The sequence below is a fragment of the Anoplopoma fimbria genome, chromosome 4 (assembly GCF_027596085.1).
Source record: "Anoplopoma fimbria isolate UVic2021 breed Golden Eagle Sablefish chromosome 4, Afim_UVic_2022, whole genome shotgun sequence".
In the NCBI taxonomy this organism is placed as follows: domain Eukaryota; kingdom Metazoa; phylum Chordata; class Actinopteri; order Perciformes; family Anoplopomatidae; genus Anoplopoma; species Anoplopoma fimbria.
The window spans coordinates 27,508,639-27,525,803 of NC_072452.1; the positions used below are offsets into that span (position 1 = coordinate 27,508,639).

The 17,165-nt window shown below is 41.5% G+C and overlaps 2 protein-coding genes across 3 annotated transcripts in view; both read right to left on the reverse strand.

Moving 5' to 3' along the window:
• Positions 1–2,639, reverse strand: part of arap3 (ArfGAP with RhoGAP domain, ankyrin repeat and PH domain 3) — a 36,698-nt gene extending 34,059 nt beyond the window's left edge. The window contains exon 1 of the mRNA XM_054597192.1: positions 2,604–2,639. The gene's annotated coding sequence lies outside the window, so the exon portion shown is untranslated. The remainder of the gene's footprint in view (positions 1–2,603) is intronic.
• A 4,189-nt stretch (positions 2,640–6,828) lies between these two features.
• stard15 (StAR-related lipid transfer (START) domain containing 15) lies at positions 6,829–16,402 on the reverse strand. 2 transcript variants are annotated; one of them, XM_054597194.1, is made up of 6 exons: positions 16,011–16,402; positions 8,849–8,996; positions 8,628–8,731; positions 8,031–8,148; positions 7,591–7,643; positions 6,829–7,203 (listed from the first exon to the last, which is right to left on the reverse strand). In XM_054597194.1, the coding sequence occupies exons 1-6, from the start codon at positions 16,155–16,157 to the stop codon at positions 6,988–6,990; spliced, it is 786 nt and encodes a 261-aa protein (XP_054453169.1). In that variant the 5' UTR covers positions 16,158–16,402; the 3' UTR covers positions 6,829–6,987. The 2 variants fall into 2 exon arrangements, with proteins under 2 accessions (XP_054453169.1, XP_054453170.1); XM_054597195.1 differs by having other exon boundaries at positions 15,998–16,068.
• Positions 16,403–17,165: the final 763 nt, after the last annotated feature.

A 17,165-nucleotide genomic window follows, 5' to 3' on the forward strand; every position in this document is an offset into this window, starting at 1 on the left:
CTCACTGCAAGTCTCACTGCAAGTCTCACTGAATGTCTCACTGCAGGTCTCACTGAATGTCTCACTGAACGTCTCACTGTCTCACTGAACGTCTCACTGAACGTCTCACTGCATGTCTCACTGAATGTCTCACTGCATGTCTCACTGCATGTCTCACTGCATGTCTCACTGAATGTCTCACTGAAGGTCTCACTGCATGTCTCACTGCATGTCTCACTGAATGTCTCACTGAACGTCTCACTGAATGTCTCACTGCATGTCTCACTGAATGTCTCACTGCATGTCTCACTGAATGTCTCACTGCATGTCTCACTGAAGGTCTCACTGAATGTCTCACTGCATGTCTCACTGAACATCTAACTGAATGTCTCACTGCATGTCTCACTGAACGTCTCACTGCATGTCTCACTGCATGTCTCACTGAATGTCTCACTGCATGTCTCACTGAATGTCTCACTGCAAGTCTCACTGAATGTCTCACTGCATGTCTGCTGTCTCTCACTGCATGTCTCACTGAATGTCTCACTGCATGTCTCACTGAACGTCTCACTGCATGTCTCACTGAATGTCTCACTGCAAGTCTCACTGCATGTCTCACTGCAAGTCTCACTGCATGTCTCACTGCACGTCTCACTGCATGTCTCACTGCATGTCTCACTGCATGTCTCACTGAACGTCTCACTGCATGTCTCACTGCATGTCTCACTGAATGTCTCACTGAATGTCTCACTGCTCGTCTCACTGAATGTCTCACTGAATGTCTCACTGCAAGTCTCACTGAATGTCTCACTGCATGTCTCACTGAACGTCTAATATGAAACATAATCTGACAGAATGGAAGAAGTTTATTTTGGTGTAATTATCTAAATGAATAATTAATTATGAAATCAGATGCTAATTTAGTTTTGGTTAATTAACCAATTAGTTCAGTTCTAATTAAATCGGTACTTTAACACACTAAACATTAATATTCACTAATATCACACTATAAACTCTGAGCGTGGTTCAGCATAAACAAAAACAAACTGCTATCAGTCTGTAATAACCACTGATTATGTCATAAAGTCTCTTTGTTTGTGATTTATGGAGAAAATATGTATCCAAATCTACAGTTGAGACCTGCAGATCCAGCTTGCTGGGAGCGGACCACTAGAACCAGTCTGGGTCTGGTCTCTCTGACACCAGATCCAGATCCAGATCCTTCAGTGTGAGGAACCTGCAGCTCTTCACCACACACACACTGTACAGGATCCTTATTAAAGATATCATTATAGTGTTATTGTTATTATGACACACACACTGTACAGATGTTGAGCTGTGTTCCTGTCTGTCTCACATAAAGACCTGTCTGTCTCACATAGAGACCTGTCTGTCTCACATAAAGACCTGTCTGTCTCACATAAAGACCTGTCTGTCTCACATAAAGACCTGTCTGTCTCACATAAAGACCTGTCTGTCTCACATAAAGACCTGTCTGTCTCACATAAGACCTGTCTGTCTCACATAAAGACCTGTCTGTCTCACATAGAGACCTGTCTGTCTCACATAAAGACCTGTCTGTCTCACATAAAGACCTGTCTGTCTCACATAAGGACCTGTCTGTCTCACATAAAGACCTGTCTGTCTCACATAAGGACCTGTCTGTCTCACATAAAGACCTGTCTGTCTCCAGTTTGCGCCAAAACTTCCTCTCTGCGTCATTCTGAAAAAAACTCAAACCAGAATAGAAGAAGAGACTCAGAGGACCAGGACTCTGTCAGGACCAGGACTGTGTCAGGACCAGGACTCTGTCAGGACCAGGACTCTATCAAAACCAGGACTTTGTCAGAACCAGGACTCTATCAGAACCAGGACTTTGTCAGAACCAGGACTCTGTCAGGACCAGGACTCTGTCAGGACCAGGACTCTGTCAGAACCAGGACTCTATCAGGACCAGGACTCTATCAAAACCAGGACTTTGTCAGAACCAGGACTCTATCAGAACCAGGACTTTGTCAGAACCAGGACTCTATCAAAACCAGGACTTTGTCAGAACCAGGACTCTGTCAGGACCAGGACTCTGTCAGGACCAGGACTCTGTCAAAATCAGGACTCTATCAGGACCAGGACTCTATCAGGACCAGGACTGTGTCAGAACCAGGACTCTGTCAGGACTCTGAAGGACCAGGACTGTGTCAAAACCAGGACTCTATCAGGACCAGGACTCTATCAAAACCAGGACTTGGTCAGAACCAGGACTCTGTCAGGACCAGGACTCTGAAGGACCAGGACTGTGTCAGAACTCTGTCAGGACCAGGACTCTGTCAGAACCAGGACTCTGTCCAGGACTCTGTCAGGACCAGGACTCTGAAGGACCAGGACTGTGTCAGAACCAGGACTCTATCAGGACCAGGACTCTGTCAGGACCAGGACTCTGTCAGGACCAGGACTCTATCAGGACCAGGACTCTATCAGGACCAGGACTCTGAAGGACCAGGACTCTGTCAGGACCAGGACTCTGAAGGACCAGGACTCTATCAGGACCAGGACTCTGAAGGACCGACAGCAGGACGAGCAGCTTCCTGCAGGACCAATCTGAGACCAGAACATCTAAAGTGTCTCACCTCTGATCCGCTCCGGTCTCTGGTCTCTGGTCTCTGGTCTCTGGTCTGGTCTCTCTGGTCTGGTCTCTGGTCTGGTTCCTGGTTCCTGTTCTGGTCTCTGTTCTGGTCTGGTTCCCGGTGTGTGCAGGTCTCTGTCCCGGTCAGTCACCAGTGAGTCTCTCTCCGTCGCACTGGGAGTTCTGGGAGGAGAAACGTGAAGTTACACAGAATAATGACGGAAGGCGCTTCCGTTTCAAAATAAGAGTTTCAAAGTAAGAGCCAAGTTTGCACAAACTGCTTCCGCCCCACCCAATAAAATATAAAATATAAAATATAAAATATAGAATATAGAATATAAAATATAAAATATAAAATATAAAATGTAAAATATAAAATATAAAATATAAAATATAAAATATAAAATATAAAATATAAAATATAAAATATAAAATATAAAATATAAATAATATAAAATATAAAATGTAAAATGTAAAATATAAAATATAAAATATAAAATGTAAAATATAAATATAAAATGTAAAATATAAATATAAAAAATATAAAATATAAAATGTATATAGAATATAAAATGTAAAATATAGAATATAAAATATAGAATATAAAATGTAAAATATAGAATATAAAATGTAAAATATAGAATGTAAAATATAAAATGTAAAATATAAAATATAAAATATAAAATATAAAATATAAAATATAAAATGTAAAATATAAATATAAAATATAAATATAAAATATTGAATATAAAATATAAAATATAAAATATAAAATATAAAATATAAAATATAAAATATAAAATATAAATATGAAATGTAAAATGTTAAATATTAAATATTAAATACAAAATACAAAATATAAAATATAAAATATAAAATATAAAATATAATCAAATGTCAAATGTATTTAATTGAAATCAATAATCAAAGACAGAGAAAGAAATATATAGTGAAATCATAAAAGACAAACAAACAAATATTAATCTTAACAGTTAAAGTTGTTTCCTAAGAGTTCATTTATGAACTGTGTTACTGGATCCATTTTCATAATATACATTATATATATACATATTTCTGATTTGTTGACAGTTTGTTGTGTTTTACTTTGAAGTTTCTGTGTCGTAGGGCCTATGTCCTCTCATTGGATAATTGACTCAGGTTCGGCCATCTTGTGATGAATATAAAACCTCCTGATGGAATCAAATGAAACTCCTCCAGCGCTCAACGCTGCTGATTCCAGCAGCAGCTGTTTCCTGTTTCCTGTTTCCTGTAATCCTCTTCAGATGATCTAATCTGCTCTCACTCTTCTTCTTCTTCTGATGATCTCCTCTAATCTGCTCTCACTCTTCTTCTTCTTCTTCTTCTTCTTCTTCTTCTTCTTCTTCTTCTTCTTCTTCTTCTTCTCTTTCCTCAACTGACCTGAAAACATGAACTCCCTCAAACTGCTCAGCAAGCGACATGCAAACCTTCACGTGCTCCTCTTTAATTTAGCTCACTGTTCAGGTAACCATGGTGATGTGACAGGGTATTATGGTCTGTAGACATGGACATCCAGCAGGACAAAGAGATGAGAACAGCTGGGTGGCTGTGGCGTAGTGGAGAGCAAGGTAGTTCTCCAATCAGAGGGTCGGTGGTTCGATACCCGGCTTCGGCAGTCGATGTGTCCTTGGGCAAGACACTTAACCCCAAGTTGCTCCTGAAGGCCATCGGTGTGGACTGATGATGAATGTTAGTTAGAGTCTGATGGTGGCACCTTGATGGTAGCCTGTCATCAGTGTGTGAATGGGTGAATGATATGTAACATACTACTGACTGTAAGTCGCTTTGGAGAAAAGCCTCTGCTAAATGACTGTGATGTAATGTAATGTAACAGTTGTGGGGTTTCTGATACTAATACTAGGACAGCAGTGAGTGGTTCAGTGCAGCAGAGAGGAAGAGGCCGTGGCGTCCTGTCCTCTGTGAGCACTTTAAGGAACCGGACCGTTTCCTCCTCCAAGCCCAAATAACAATCCCAGCTCTGCAGACAGGAAACAGGAAGTGCCTGAGACAATACAGAGAGGATCCGGAGCACAGCTGCATTTTTCAGGCACCAAAGAAGAAGAGGAAGCAGTGGCACATAAAGTTTCCTCATCACTGCAGAGAAACGCCCTCAGCAGCCGCCTGCAGGAATCTGTGTTCAGAGAGCTGAGGGACCTGGTCCCAGTTCAACCAGCTCCTCTCTTTATCTCCACACATCATTTAGAACTCTGTGTTCCTGAACAGATCACGGTCTTCATTTCTATTCTTCTTCACACATATTCACTGTTTTGAGTTAGCAGGAACAGTGCACAATAATCAACAGCTGAGTTTTCACCTAAATGTAGATGAGTTAGCTAATGAGCCATTTTCAGATTTCCCAAGGATTGAAATGAGAGGTTATTATCAGTATTAACCAGTATTAAACTGCCTTAAACCAGTATTAGACCGTCTTAAACTTAAACCAGTATTAAACCAGTATTACTGTCTTAAACCAGTATTATAAACTATTAGTCTTAAAGTATTAGACTGTCTTAAACCAGTCTTAAACCATCTTAACCAGTATTAGACTGTCTTAAACCAGTATTAAACTGTCTTAAACCAGTATTAGACTGTCTTAAACCAGTATTAGACTGTCTTAAACCAGTCTTAAACCATCTTAACCAGTATTAAACTGTCTTAAACCAGTATTAGACCGTCTTAAACCAGTATTAAACTGTCTTAAACCAGTCTTAAACCATCTTAACCAGTATTAGACTGTCTCAAACCAGTATTTGACTGTCTTAAACCAGTATAAGGGGAGTTTAGGGGAGTTTTTCCTGTGCCGATGTGAGGGTCCCGGGACAGAGGATGTCACATGTGTACAGATTTAAAGCCCTCTGAGGCAAATTTGTAATTTATGATACTGGGCTCTACAAAATAAACTGAATTGAATTGAATTATAAAACCTTCTTAAACCAGTATTAGAAATTGGTTTAGTTTAGAGTTTTCCTGTAGTTTCAATGAGTTTATGAAGAACTTTGTGTTTATTCAGATGTTTTTACTGCAGTAAAGGTACTAATACACTCTGTGAGTAAAAACCTGACTGACGTAAACCTATGAAAGTATAATCATTAGTAAAAGTATTGATTAATCGGTAAAATGTTCTGTTTCTATCATAAATCCCAGTACTGGAGGATGAAGTCTGCTGGTCTTTAGTCCTGATCGGGGTCTTTGGTCCTCTGTGGACTCGTCCTGGTGGACCTGCTGCCCCCTGGTGGACTCTTCAGGTCCTTCACCACAGACAGACTCTGGACCTTCTAGATATTGATTCTGTTTAACTGGAGAATAGAACCACTGCTACTCTGCAAATGTCTCAGCAAAAACACATTTTGATAAATAATACACATATTTTAATTGGAGAACGTTTGATTTTAACGGTGGAAATCTTCTGCAATTATTTGATATTCATATTCATATTTATTTAAATAATGTATTTAATCTCATTGTTTCTACATGAAGTGCTGTCTCATCATTGTTCTCTGCAGAGCTGCAACAGATGATCTTCTCATAACTGGATAGAATATCTTTATGTTTTAAATATAGATTCATGATGAGAGGGAGGAACAGGAGTCTCACACTCGCAGCCACGATGCAAAAGATATTTATAGAATTAATAATTAACGTTCTTCAGGGATCCAGTTATGTTCCTAGAAAGGAGAATATCTCTTATATTACACACATGAAGAACATGAGATATACATGAGAATAAACATTGTTTTATTCTGTTTATTATATATATATATTCATAATAATCTCTCCTAACGCTCTGTTTAGTTATTAATCTGCTTTATAGAATCTGAACTTGTCTACTTTTGACATTCAGACATTAACAACCTTATATTTTTCTTGATTAAACTGTTCCTTTAAATGTGTTTTTAAATACCTGAAGGGTGGTGCAGGTATAAGCTCCTCCCACATTGTGTGGATTTGCATTGAGGACACGCCCCCTAATGATTGAACACACCTGTGTCCTGTCCCTCTTCAAACCGCTGCTAAATAATTATTTATCTTTTTGGCAGCGAGCAGTTCTTCATTTACAGTAAATATTGTTTCATAATCAATGAATGTAGAGAATCATATTTAGATTGATCAATAATAAACCTGAACATGTTCTGGGTGTGTGGTGTGGTGTCTCCAGCCTTAACACCTTCAATCATGACATCATCTCCGTCTCACCTGTCCAGGTGTCTTTATTGATCTGAATAATGGAGTAACACTGAGCACGTCGGTGTAAAACCACAGAAGAAGAAGAACCAGTCCGCGGGCTCTCGTCAGCCGGACAAACAAACAAAGGGACAAACAGGAAGTGGGCCCGGCGGTCCTCGGTCCTCCTAAGTCTCCTCGTCCTCGCTGTGGTGCGTTTTGTCCTCGCTCAGGCCGCTCTCGTCGATGTTCTCCAGAGAGTCGGCTCTCTGGACGTTCAGCTCCGACACGCTGATGCACGGCAGAGAGTTCTGCTCCGGGAACATCCAGGGCTTCAGGCCCGGGTTGTGCTTCCTCTTCCAGTCCGGGTACTTCAGGGACGCCTTGTAGATCTTCCTCATGGCCTGAGAGGACAGAGACACGGAGAGGACATATTTATATTTATATTCATTTATATTTATATTTATATTTATATTTATATTTATATTTATATTTATATTTATATTTATTTACATTCATTTACATTTATATTTATATTCATTTATTTATTTATATTTATTTATTAATTTACATTTATATTTATATTAATTTACATTTATATTAATTTACATTTATATTAATTTACATTTATATTTACATTTATATTTATATTTACATTTACATTTATATTTATATTTATATTAATTTACATTTATATTTATATTAATATTTACATTTTACATTTACATTTACATTTATACTCATTTATATTTATATTTATATTAATTTACATTTATATAGAAGACTTTTACCTTCGGAGCCACAAACTGAGAGACCCGGTTCACCACCCACTTTGGTAACGAGCCTGTAGACGGAGGAGACAACAGGAAACGTTAGAGTCCTCAACGAGTCCTCAACGAGTCCTCAACGAGTCCTCATCAGTCTGTCATCTTCACAGTGATGATTCAAGACAACACTTTTGTGACACACACACACACACACACACACACACACACACACACACACACACACACACACACACACACACACACACACACACACACACACACACACACACACACACACACACACACACACACACACACACACACACTCTCTGGAGCTTCTGGTAACACACACACTTCCTGTTTCTGCTCAAACACACACACATACCCCCCACTGGTTTTACTGGTTTGTTTACTGAGTTCTCACTTCACACCCAGTCAGAAGAACCTCACGTGTGCTGTCTCACCTCGCGGGTCCATCTGGGTCAGGTAGTAGAGGGTGGAGCAGCTGGCCCCATTGGACTGGATCAGGTATCCGGTCAGCAGGGACACGGCTCGGACGTAGTCCTTCTTGGGAGGATGTTGCTGAGGAGAACCAGGAGGAGAACTTTAAAGGTCCAGCTCACAGATTCATTCAGATACTTCTAGTTCTCAGAATGTAAAAATGGTCCAATGAGGCGTCTCCTGTCTTCAAACATCAGGAAACATCTGGTGAACCTCAAGCTGCAGACGGACTGATCTGAGGTTCACAAACTGGTTCTTGTCTTTGGACCAGGTTTCAGGTGTGAGAGTTTATAAAGTGGAACCTGGACCGGGACTCTAAATCCAGCGTAGGTAACCACAAGCTCTAAAGAGGTCTGGGTGATCTCCAAACTCTACAGTCCTTCATGCAACTGTCTCAACTTTCTTCTCAGACCTCCACATGTGGAGCAGAACGTCTGAAGAGGAAACCAGAAGAACCTGTGTGCTTCAATGAACAGAAACTTCAAGGACTTCTTTAAGGAAGTGTTAAATACCGACTCTGGATCTCTGTGAAGAAAATCTAACGTAGTTCTAAAGCTCACCGGATGTTTGACGGAGTAGTTGATGATCAGGTAGTCGCTGCCGAGAGGAAGCCAAGACCTCATGGTCACAAAGTCTCTGTTCTTGAGAGGGCTCGGACATTTCCCTTCAAACAACACACGCACATTAGAACATATGAAGAAACGTGTAGAATGAAGCAGAACAAAGCAGAACCCATGAACCCAACAGAGACATCCACCGTGTGACGGAGACGAGGACCTACAGGAGTAATATCCAACGTCTGCGTTGGCCGTCAGCCGGCCGATGTCGTACGTGTCGATCATGTTGCTGTCCCACTTCTTTCGGTAGCTGGTGTCATGGAGGACGTCATACAGCGTCTCTGCCGTCACGTCCTTACACACTATCCTCATCTGAGACACAGACACAGAGACGGTTACTATGACGACCACCGTACCGGCCTCCACCTGCAGCATCCTCAACAGCAGGTTTAACATCTAGGAGATGTTTAAAGGTTCATCTTCAGTCAGCAGGTTGATCTCACGATCACATGATACAAACAGACCATCATGTGAGATAACCACTGTGTCCTTGTGAAGGTTCTCTGAGGAGGAACCCAGAGATCCTTCAGATGAAGGTCCTTCATCATCAGTCTGAGAAGAGAAGACAAACCTGCTGCTTCTCATGATCTCACGGTCTCTCACTGTCATTGAATTACTAGATAATAATAACACTTTTAATATTAATGATGATAATGACAAAGGATTTGTAATAAGTTCCTGTTGTGTTCCTGTTACTCTGGAGGATGAACTGTTTGTTAGAGTTTAGTTTGTTTGTCCATCACCGACAATGATGAACTAAAAGTCTTCAAATCAAGAGAAACTCATTATTAACAGATATACAATATCATATTAAATAACAATAAGAGAACATGTAGGTAAGATAAATACCAGAGTGGGGAACACATTAACCGTTACAGTCATTCCTCACCTGTTCACTAGAGGTCCTCAGACGGTCACATGACCCTGGTCTCCTACACACCTGCTGCTCATTCAGTCTGCAGCGTCCTAAAGACAAACTGTCTCTGAGACGTTGTCAGGACTTTACTTCTGGTTGGGGTTTGACTTTATTTCTGACGGTTACTTTGCACTGGATTAACTGTTTGGTAAATAATAATAATAATAATAATAATAATAATAATAATAATAATAATAATAATAATAATAATAATAATAATAATTCATTTTCTGGATGGATCAGTTGTTCTCAGGTTGTCTGAGCTTCTTCTGAACCAAACTGTCAGTTCTGTTGGTTAGAGGAGACATCGGATCATACGATGCCTTGCTCAGAGGAACCTCATCAGCTAGCCAGGACAGCTGAGCTTTACTTCCCTGATCAGTTCGTATCAGGCCGTCTGGGACTTCAGTGTTCAACACTCAGGTCAGCAGAGGACCAGCAGCTCTTTAACACTAGAATAAAACAACATATCCCATAAGTCTTAGCATCTTGAGATGTGGGTCAACAGCTCTGATATTTGTTTCAAATCTGACCTCAACCATAAAACACCTTTATGTTGGACTTGCTTCCTCCTGATACCAATCTGTGGTGTACCTCAGGGCTCAGCTTTAGGTCCTCTACAGTTTGACATGCTTCTTCTTGGGGACATTATATGTTCAGTATCATATTCAGTTGTCCCAACTCGATCCAGCCAATCTCCAATGACCTCTTAGAGTGAATTATAAATCAGTAAGTTTCATAGAGAGTGGAGTTCTCTCTTCAGATTGAGGCAAAACATATCAGAGAATAAAGCAGGTCAATAGTAAGAAAACCGCTTAAAACATGAAGAACTTTCATCTCTAATTTCAGCCATTAGACCTCAAAAAGGGAAACTAAAAATCTGATCTGTAGATATTAACAATATGTTCAGAGAGTTCTGTGTGGTTCTTTAAAAAACATTTCTGAGGATTTAGACCTTCCTAGATTTACAGAACCTCAAAGGATCCACATTGACCATCTAATAACCAGAGAGTGGTTTTCATTCATAAACGAAGCTCAGTAGATGACATCATCGATATTATGTGAACAGGCTCAAACTGTTTCTCTTGAATCTGCAGAAGCGTTTGTTTGGCTTAAATGTGATTCAGATATTTATGAAGTATGTATGTCTACTGTGAAAAAAAACAGAGGCCGCAAGTCCTGTGTTTGTTTGACCGGTCCACCATGAAGTCTGTTTAAGTCCGTCTTCTCTGCTTCATGTATCTACCTCAAGACCTTTAAGTTGTGTTAACATGGAGGAGACAGACAGACAGACAGACAGACAGACAGACAGACAGACAGACAGACAGACAGACAGACAGACAGACAGACAGACAGACGGGTTGAAAACAGATCGTTGGACGTCATGTGAGACGGCTGCTTACTGTAGGACGTCACTTTTTTCCACTGCTGTAATCTCACGGTGTCGTTGTGCTCGCTGTCATCAGATAGTTTAACGTGTAACGGGATCAGCTGTGCAGCGTTAATAATTCATAAAGCTTCACGTCTTTGTGTGTCCGTCACTCAGCAGCAGTCTTTGCTGTTCCTTCAGTCCGTCTCTTTTCTGTAGAGAACGATGCTCTGAGGTCAACAGGTCACGCCTTCATTGACTTTAGATACAAACTTTATGGAAACATAAGGTGATGGAATATCACGCTGAACATAAAACAACAACAACAAAAGATCTTGTTTTCCCTCTTCAGTCGGACGAGAAGCTCACTCAACGGACATGTCTAGCCTACCTTAGCACAAATACTACGAGCAGGGGTAAACTGCTAGCCTAGCTTCTTCAAAACAAAATAAAATCCATCTTTAAACACCTCCATGTCAGTCTGATTTATATGATGTGTGTTATTATTTAATAAACTGATCGCTCCATCCTGTAGTTGAGTTCAGGACTAAAGATGAAGTCCTCATTCACAGCGTTGTTCATCTACAGATAGCTACGATGCTAACTGCTGCTAAGCTAACACTGTCTCCTGTCTTACAGTTCTGTCTGTCTCTACACCTGTCCAATATTAAACAATATCAAACAATATCAAACAATATCAAACAATATTAAACAATATCAAACAATATTAAACCATATTAAACAATTTTAAACAATATTAAACGATATTAAACAATATTTAACGATTTTAAACGATATTAAACAATATTCAACTATATTAAACCATATTAAACAATATTAAACAATTTTAAATAATATTAAACGATATTAAACAATATTAAACAATTTTAAACAATATCAAACTGACCAGTGAGAGCTGAAGGTCACAGTCTGATGAAACAAACACAACCACATCGTCTGCAAAGAGCAGAGATGAATTCTGAGGTTATTAAATAATATTTCATATATTCTATATTTTCCAGACTATTGGACACGTTCCAGATGTTTAATATGTGAGTTGGTGATGATGTCATCGTCTTCCATCAGCACCTGTCTACAGGTGAAACGTTCTGTTTCTGCTCCGGTAGCTCCAGACTTTAATTATTCATGTGTGAGAAGAAACGGCTCGCTGCTCCAGAAAGGCTCAGTGAATTATTAACACAGGAGCCGCCATCATCATCTTCATCTTCATCATCATCATCATCATCATCATCATCATCATCACCATTATCTTCATCTTCTTCATCATCATCTTCATCTTCATTATCTTCATCTTCTTCATCATCATCTTCATCTTCATCGCCATCTTCATCATCTTCATCATAATCATCACAATCACGACAATCACCAGCTGTGCTTCTGTATCTGTGTGTGTGTGTGTGTGTGTGTGTGTGTGTGTGTGTGTGTGTGTGTGTGTGTGTGTGTGTGTGTGTGTGTGTGTGTGTGTGTGTGTGTGTGTGTGTGTGTGTGTGTGCTCACAGTGACTTCCTGTGGTGACCTTAGGTCAAATCCTCTCTGAGTGACCTGGAGGAGCCAACGATCATTGGTTCATTAATTAACAATCATCTCCTCCTCTGTAGCTGTGGCGTCTTCTGTAGCCAAACTTCTATCTATTTAAGAGGCTGAATAAAAACAGTTCCTATGATCCTCACCTTTAACGCTTTACTCTGGATAAACTAAGCCTGGGACTCAGGTCCACAGGTCCACAGGTCCACAGGTCCACAGGTCCACAGGTCCACAGGTCCACAGGTCCAGGGTCACAGGTCCAGAGGTCCACAGGTCCACAGGTCCAGGTCCAGAGGTCCAGGTCCAGGTCCACAGGTCCAGAGGTCCAGAGGTCCACAGGTCCACAGGTCCAGAGGTCCAGAGGTCCAGAGGTCCACAGGTCCAGAGGTTCACAGGTCCAGAGGTCCAGAGGTTCACAGGTCCAGAGGTCCAGAGGTCCAGAGGTTCACAGGTCCAGAGGTCCAGAGGTCCACAGGTCCAGAGGTCCAGAGGTCCACAGGTCCAGAGGTCCAGAGGTCCACAGGTCACAGGTCCAGAGGTCCAGAGGTTCACAGGTCCAGAGGTCCAGAGGTCCAGAGGTTCACAGGTCCAGAGGTCCAGAGGTCCAGAGGTCCAGAGGTCCAGAGGTCCAGAGGTCCAGAGGTCCAGAGGTTCACAGGTCCAGAGGTCCAGAGGTCCAGAGGTCCAGAGGTTCACAGGTCCAGAGGTCCAGAGGTCACAGAGGTCCAGAGGTCCAGAGGTCCAGAGGTCCAGAGGTCCAGAGGTCCAGAGGTCCAGAGGTCCAGAGGTTCACAGGTCCAGAGGGATTTCTCTCTACAGTCTGTAACAGAGTGGTGTGTCTGTATCTTCATCAGGCAGATTGGTTTCCAGGTGGATGTCAGTGTGACGATGTCTCGTCTTTCCAAACAGTTCTCCTCCTAACTATTGAACATCATCTCGTCCTCCTCGTCACATTTTGCAGCTTTGCAGAATCCGTACAGCGGTTCTTGAAGTATCTTGACTCAGAAGGTTCCGCGTGGTTACGAGGTGAAACGTTGGCGTCCTGGTTTGACTTAAAATAAGAACGCTAGTTACGTAACGTTGATACAGACGTTATGTGACGGCACAGAAGGTCGAGAGAGCAGGATGAACTGTTGGTTTAACTAACCAACCAGGAGCGTCTGTAGTTCCTCTCACGTCCACTAGGTGGGGTTGTGATCAAACTTTGTGTTGAAGTGATTAAAAAAACCTAAATCTTCTCTTTACAACAAACTTCTTCCTTGATTTCACTTCTCATAATGAGTCCTGAGGAAAACGTTCACGACATGAACAGATTCATTCTGCTTGTCTTTAGTCAGTGAACACATCAGACGCATTCAGGTCCTCCAGCAGCAACATGATCATCAGGAGAACTGGATGAGTTTGTCTGAATGTTTTAGATCAGTAACCATAAACTCAGCTGAACTGGACGGATGTACTTCATACCTTTTATACATATACATATATATATATAATATATATATATATGTACTTTTATATATATATGTACTTTTATATATTTTAATATTTGGAGGAAAAGTAAGTCTCCAAACTGGAAATGGTCCAGTAAAGGACTAGAACCTGTAGAGTGGACTGGTTTCTGTTTCCTCTCCACCTCCATTCTCAAGTTTCCATCGTTACGGTTTTCTTTCCACTCTGAATTTTTCAGCATGCTGACATTGAGCACAGGTTTGATTCCCCCTTTCCAAGAGTTGAGCGGCTACAAAGCTACAGGACTACAGGACTACAAAGCTACAGGACTACAGGACTACAAAGCTACAGGACTACATGACGACAGGACTACAGGACTACAGGACTACAAAGCTACAGGACTACAGGACTACATGACTACAAAGCTACAGGACTACAGGACTACAGAACTACAGATAGACTGGACTACAGGACTACAAAGCTACAGGGCTACAGGACTAAAGGACTACAAAACTACAGGACTACAGGACTACAGGACAACTGGACTACCAGACTACAGGACTATAGGACAACAAAGCTACAGGACTACAAAGCTACAGGACTACAGGACTACAGGACTACAAAGCTACAGGACTACATGACTACAGGACTACAAAGCTACAGGACTACAGGACTACAAGACTACAGGACTACAGGACTACAGGACTACAGGACTACAAAGCTACAGGACTACAGGACTACAGGACTACAAAGCTACAGGACTACATGACTACAGGACTACAGGACTAAAGGACTACATGACTACAGGACTGCAAAGCTACAGGACTACAGGACTACAAAGCTACAGGACTATAGAACTACAAAACTACAGGACTACAAGGCCACAGAACTACAGGGCTACCAGGCTACAGGACTACAGGACTGCAAAGATACAGGACTACAGGACTACAAAGCTACAGGACTACATGACTACAGGAAGACTGGACTACATGACTACAGGAAGACTGGACTACAGGACTACAAAACTACAGGACTACAGGACTACCAGGCTACAGGACTACAGGACTGCAAAGCTACAGGACTACAAAGCTACAGGACTACATGACTACAGGAAGACTGGACTACATGACTACAAAGCTACAGGACTACATGACTACAAAGCTACAGGACTACATGACTACAAAGCTACAGGACTACAGGACTACAGGACTACATGACTACAGGAAGACTGGACTACAGGACTACAAAGCTACAGGACTACATGACTACAAAGCTACAGGACTACAGGACTAAAGGACTACAGGACTACAGGACTAAAGGACTACATGACTACAAGGCCACATAACTACAGGACTACCAGGCTACAGGACTACAGGACTGCAAAACTACAGGACTACAGGACTACAGGACTACAAAGCTACAGGACTACAAAACTACAGGACTACATGACTACAGGATTAAAGGACTACATGACTACAGGACTACAAGGCCACAGAACTACAGGACTACCAGGCTACAGGACTACCAGGCTACAGGACTACAGGACTACCAGGCTACAGGACTACAGGACTACAGGACTACCAGGCTACAGGACTACAGGACTACATGACTACCAGGCTACAGGACTACAGGACTATAGGACAACAAAGCTCAGTTCAGTTTGATAGGACGACTAAAAGGATCACATGATCATCAGGAGAGCTGTTAATTTGCATCTTTATCTGCCTATTGATTATTGATTATTGATTATTGATTGATTATTGATTGATTATTGATTGATTATTGATTATTGATTATTGATTATTGATGATTGATTATTGATTTGTTTCTTGCAGCTCTCATTTACTCATCAGTTCATTAAAGTGAACCAATCAGACGGGTTCTAACAGAGATCTCTGCCTGAAGGAGGACCTGCTGACTCAACTGATCGATTAACCGACCTGAGAGCTGCACTTCTTCTAAAGTTTCACAAAGACTTTTACTCTGAAAGTCAGCAGTCTGTATGTTCCTGGTGTGGCTCACCTGTCGGCTCACCTGTCGGACTCACCTTGAGTTTCTGGACGGTCCGGCTCTCCTCCTCGCGGCACCACACCGTCACCCCCCCCTTGTTGTACCTGCTGGTCCAGCCGTCGCTGCTCAGACACTGGTCCTTAAACGAGGAGAAGTCCGAGTCGTCCGGGATCTGAACCGGCATCTTTATAAAGTACTAATGGTGACAATGGTGATAATGGTGATAATAACAATGGTGATAATAATAATGATGATAATGATGATAATGATGATAGTGATGATAATAGCAGCTTAAAGCAGAGAACACAGAGGTGCGTTCAGGTGCTGCAGTGGCGCAGGAACCAGACAGGTGATGACAGCAGCAGCTCAACACCTGTCCTCTCTGCGCTGCACAGAGGCTCTCCAGCACAGACCTCTCACTCTGTCAGCTCTGTCAGGAGACTAACAGGAAGCTTGTCTCTGGATGCATATTTAAACAGTCTGTTTGTATATTTACAGATATATATTCTAGTAGATTATAGGCAGATAAATGAAGAGGATTCAGCCCCCTTCAATGTCTGAGTGACAGAATAATAGAATATATGAATAATGTCACCAAGAGATTTCTGTATTTTTCAATATTCTGTTTTAGAGGAGAAGAGTATTTTGGAATGAAGACTAACTGATGAGGACCAACCAGATGTCAACCTCTGGTTCTTTAAAGTGAAGTCAGAGCTTCATGTGTTACAGGGCGGCTGTGGCGTAGTGGAGAGCAAGGTAGTTCTCCAATCAGAGGGTCGGTGGTTCGATACCCGGCTTCGGCAGTTGATGTGTCCTTGGGCAAGACACTTAACCCCAAGTTGCTCCTGAAGGCCATCGGTGTGGACTGATGATGAATGTTAGTTAGAGTCTGATGGTGGCACCTTGATGGTAGCCTGTCATCAGTGTGTGAATGGGTGAATGATATGTAACATACTACTGACTGTAAGTCGCTTTGGAGAAAAGCGTCTGCTAAATGACTCTAATGTAATGTTAAAGCTGCATTCTCTCTCCTGTCCAGCAGGGGGCGACTCCTCTGGTTGTATAGAAGTCTATGAGAAAATGACTCTACTTCTCTCTTGATTTATTCCCTCAGTAAACATTGTAAACATGAGTTTATGGTCTCAATCTCTAGTTTCAAGTCTTCTTCAATACAGCATGATGTTCATTTAGT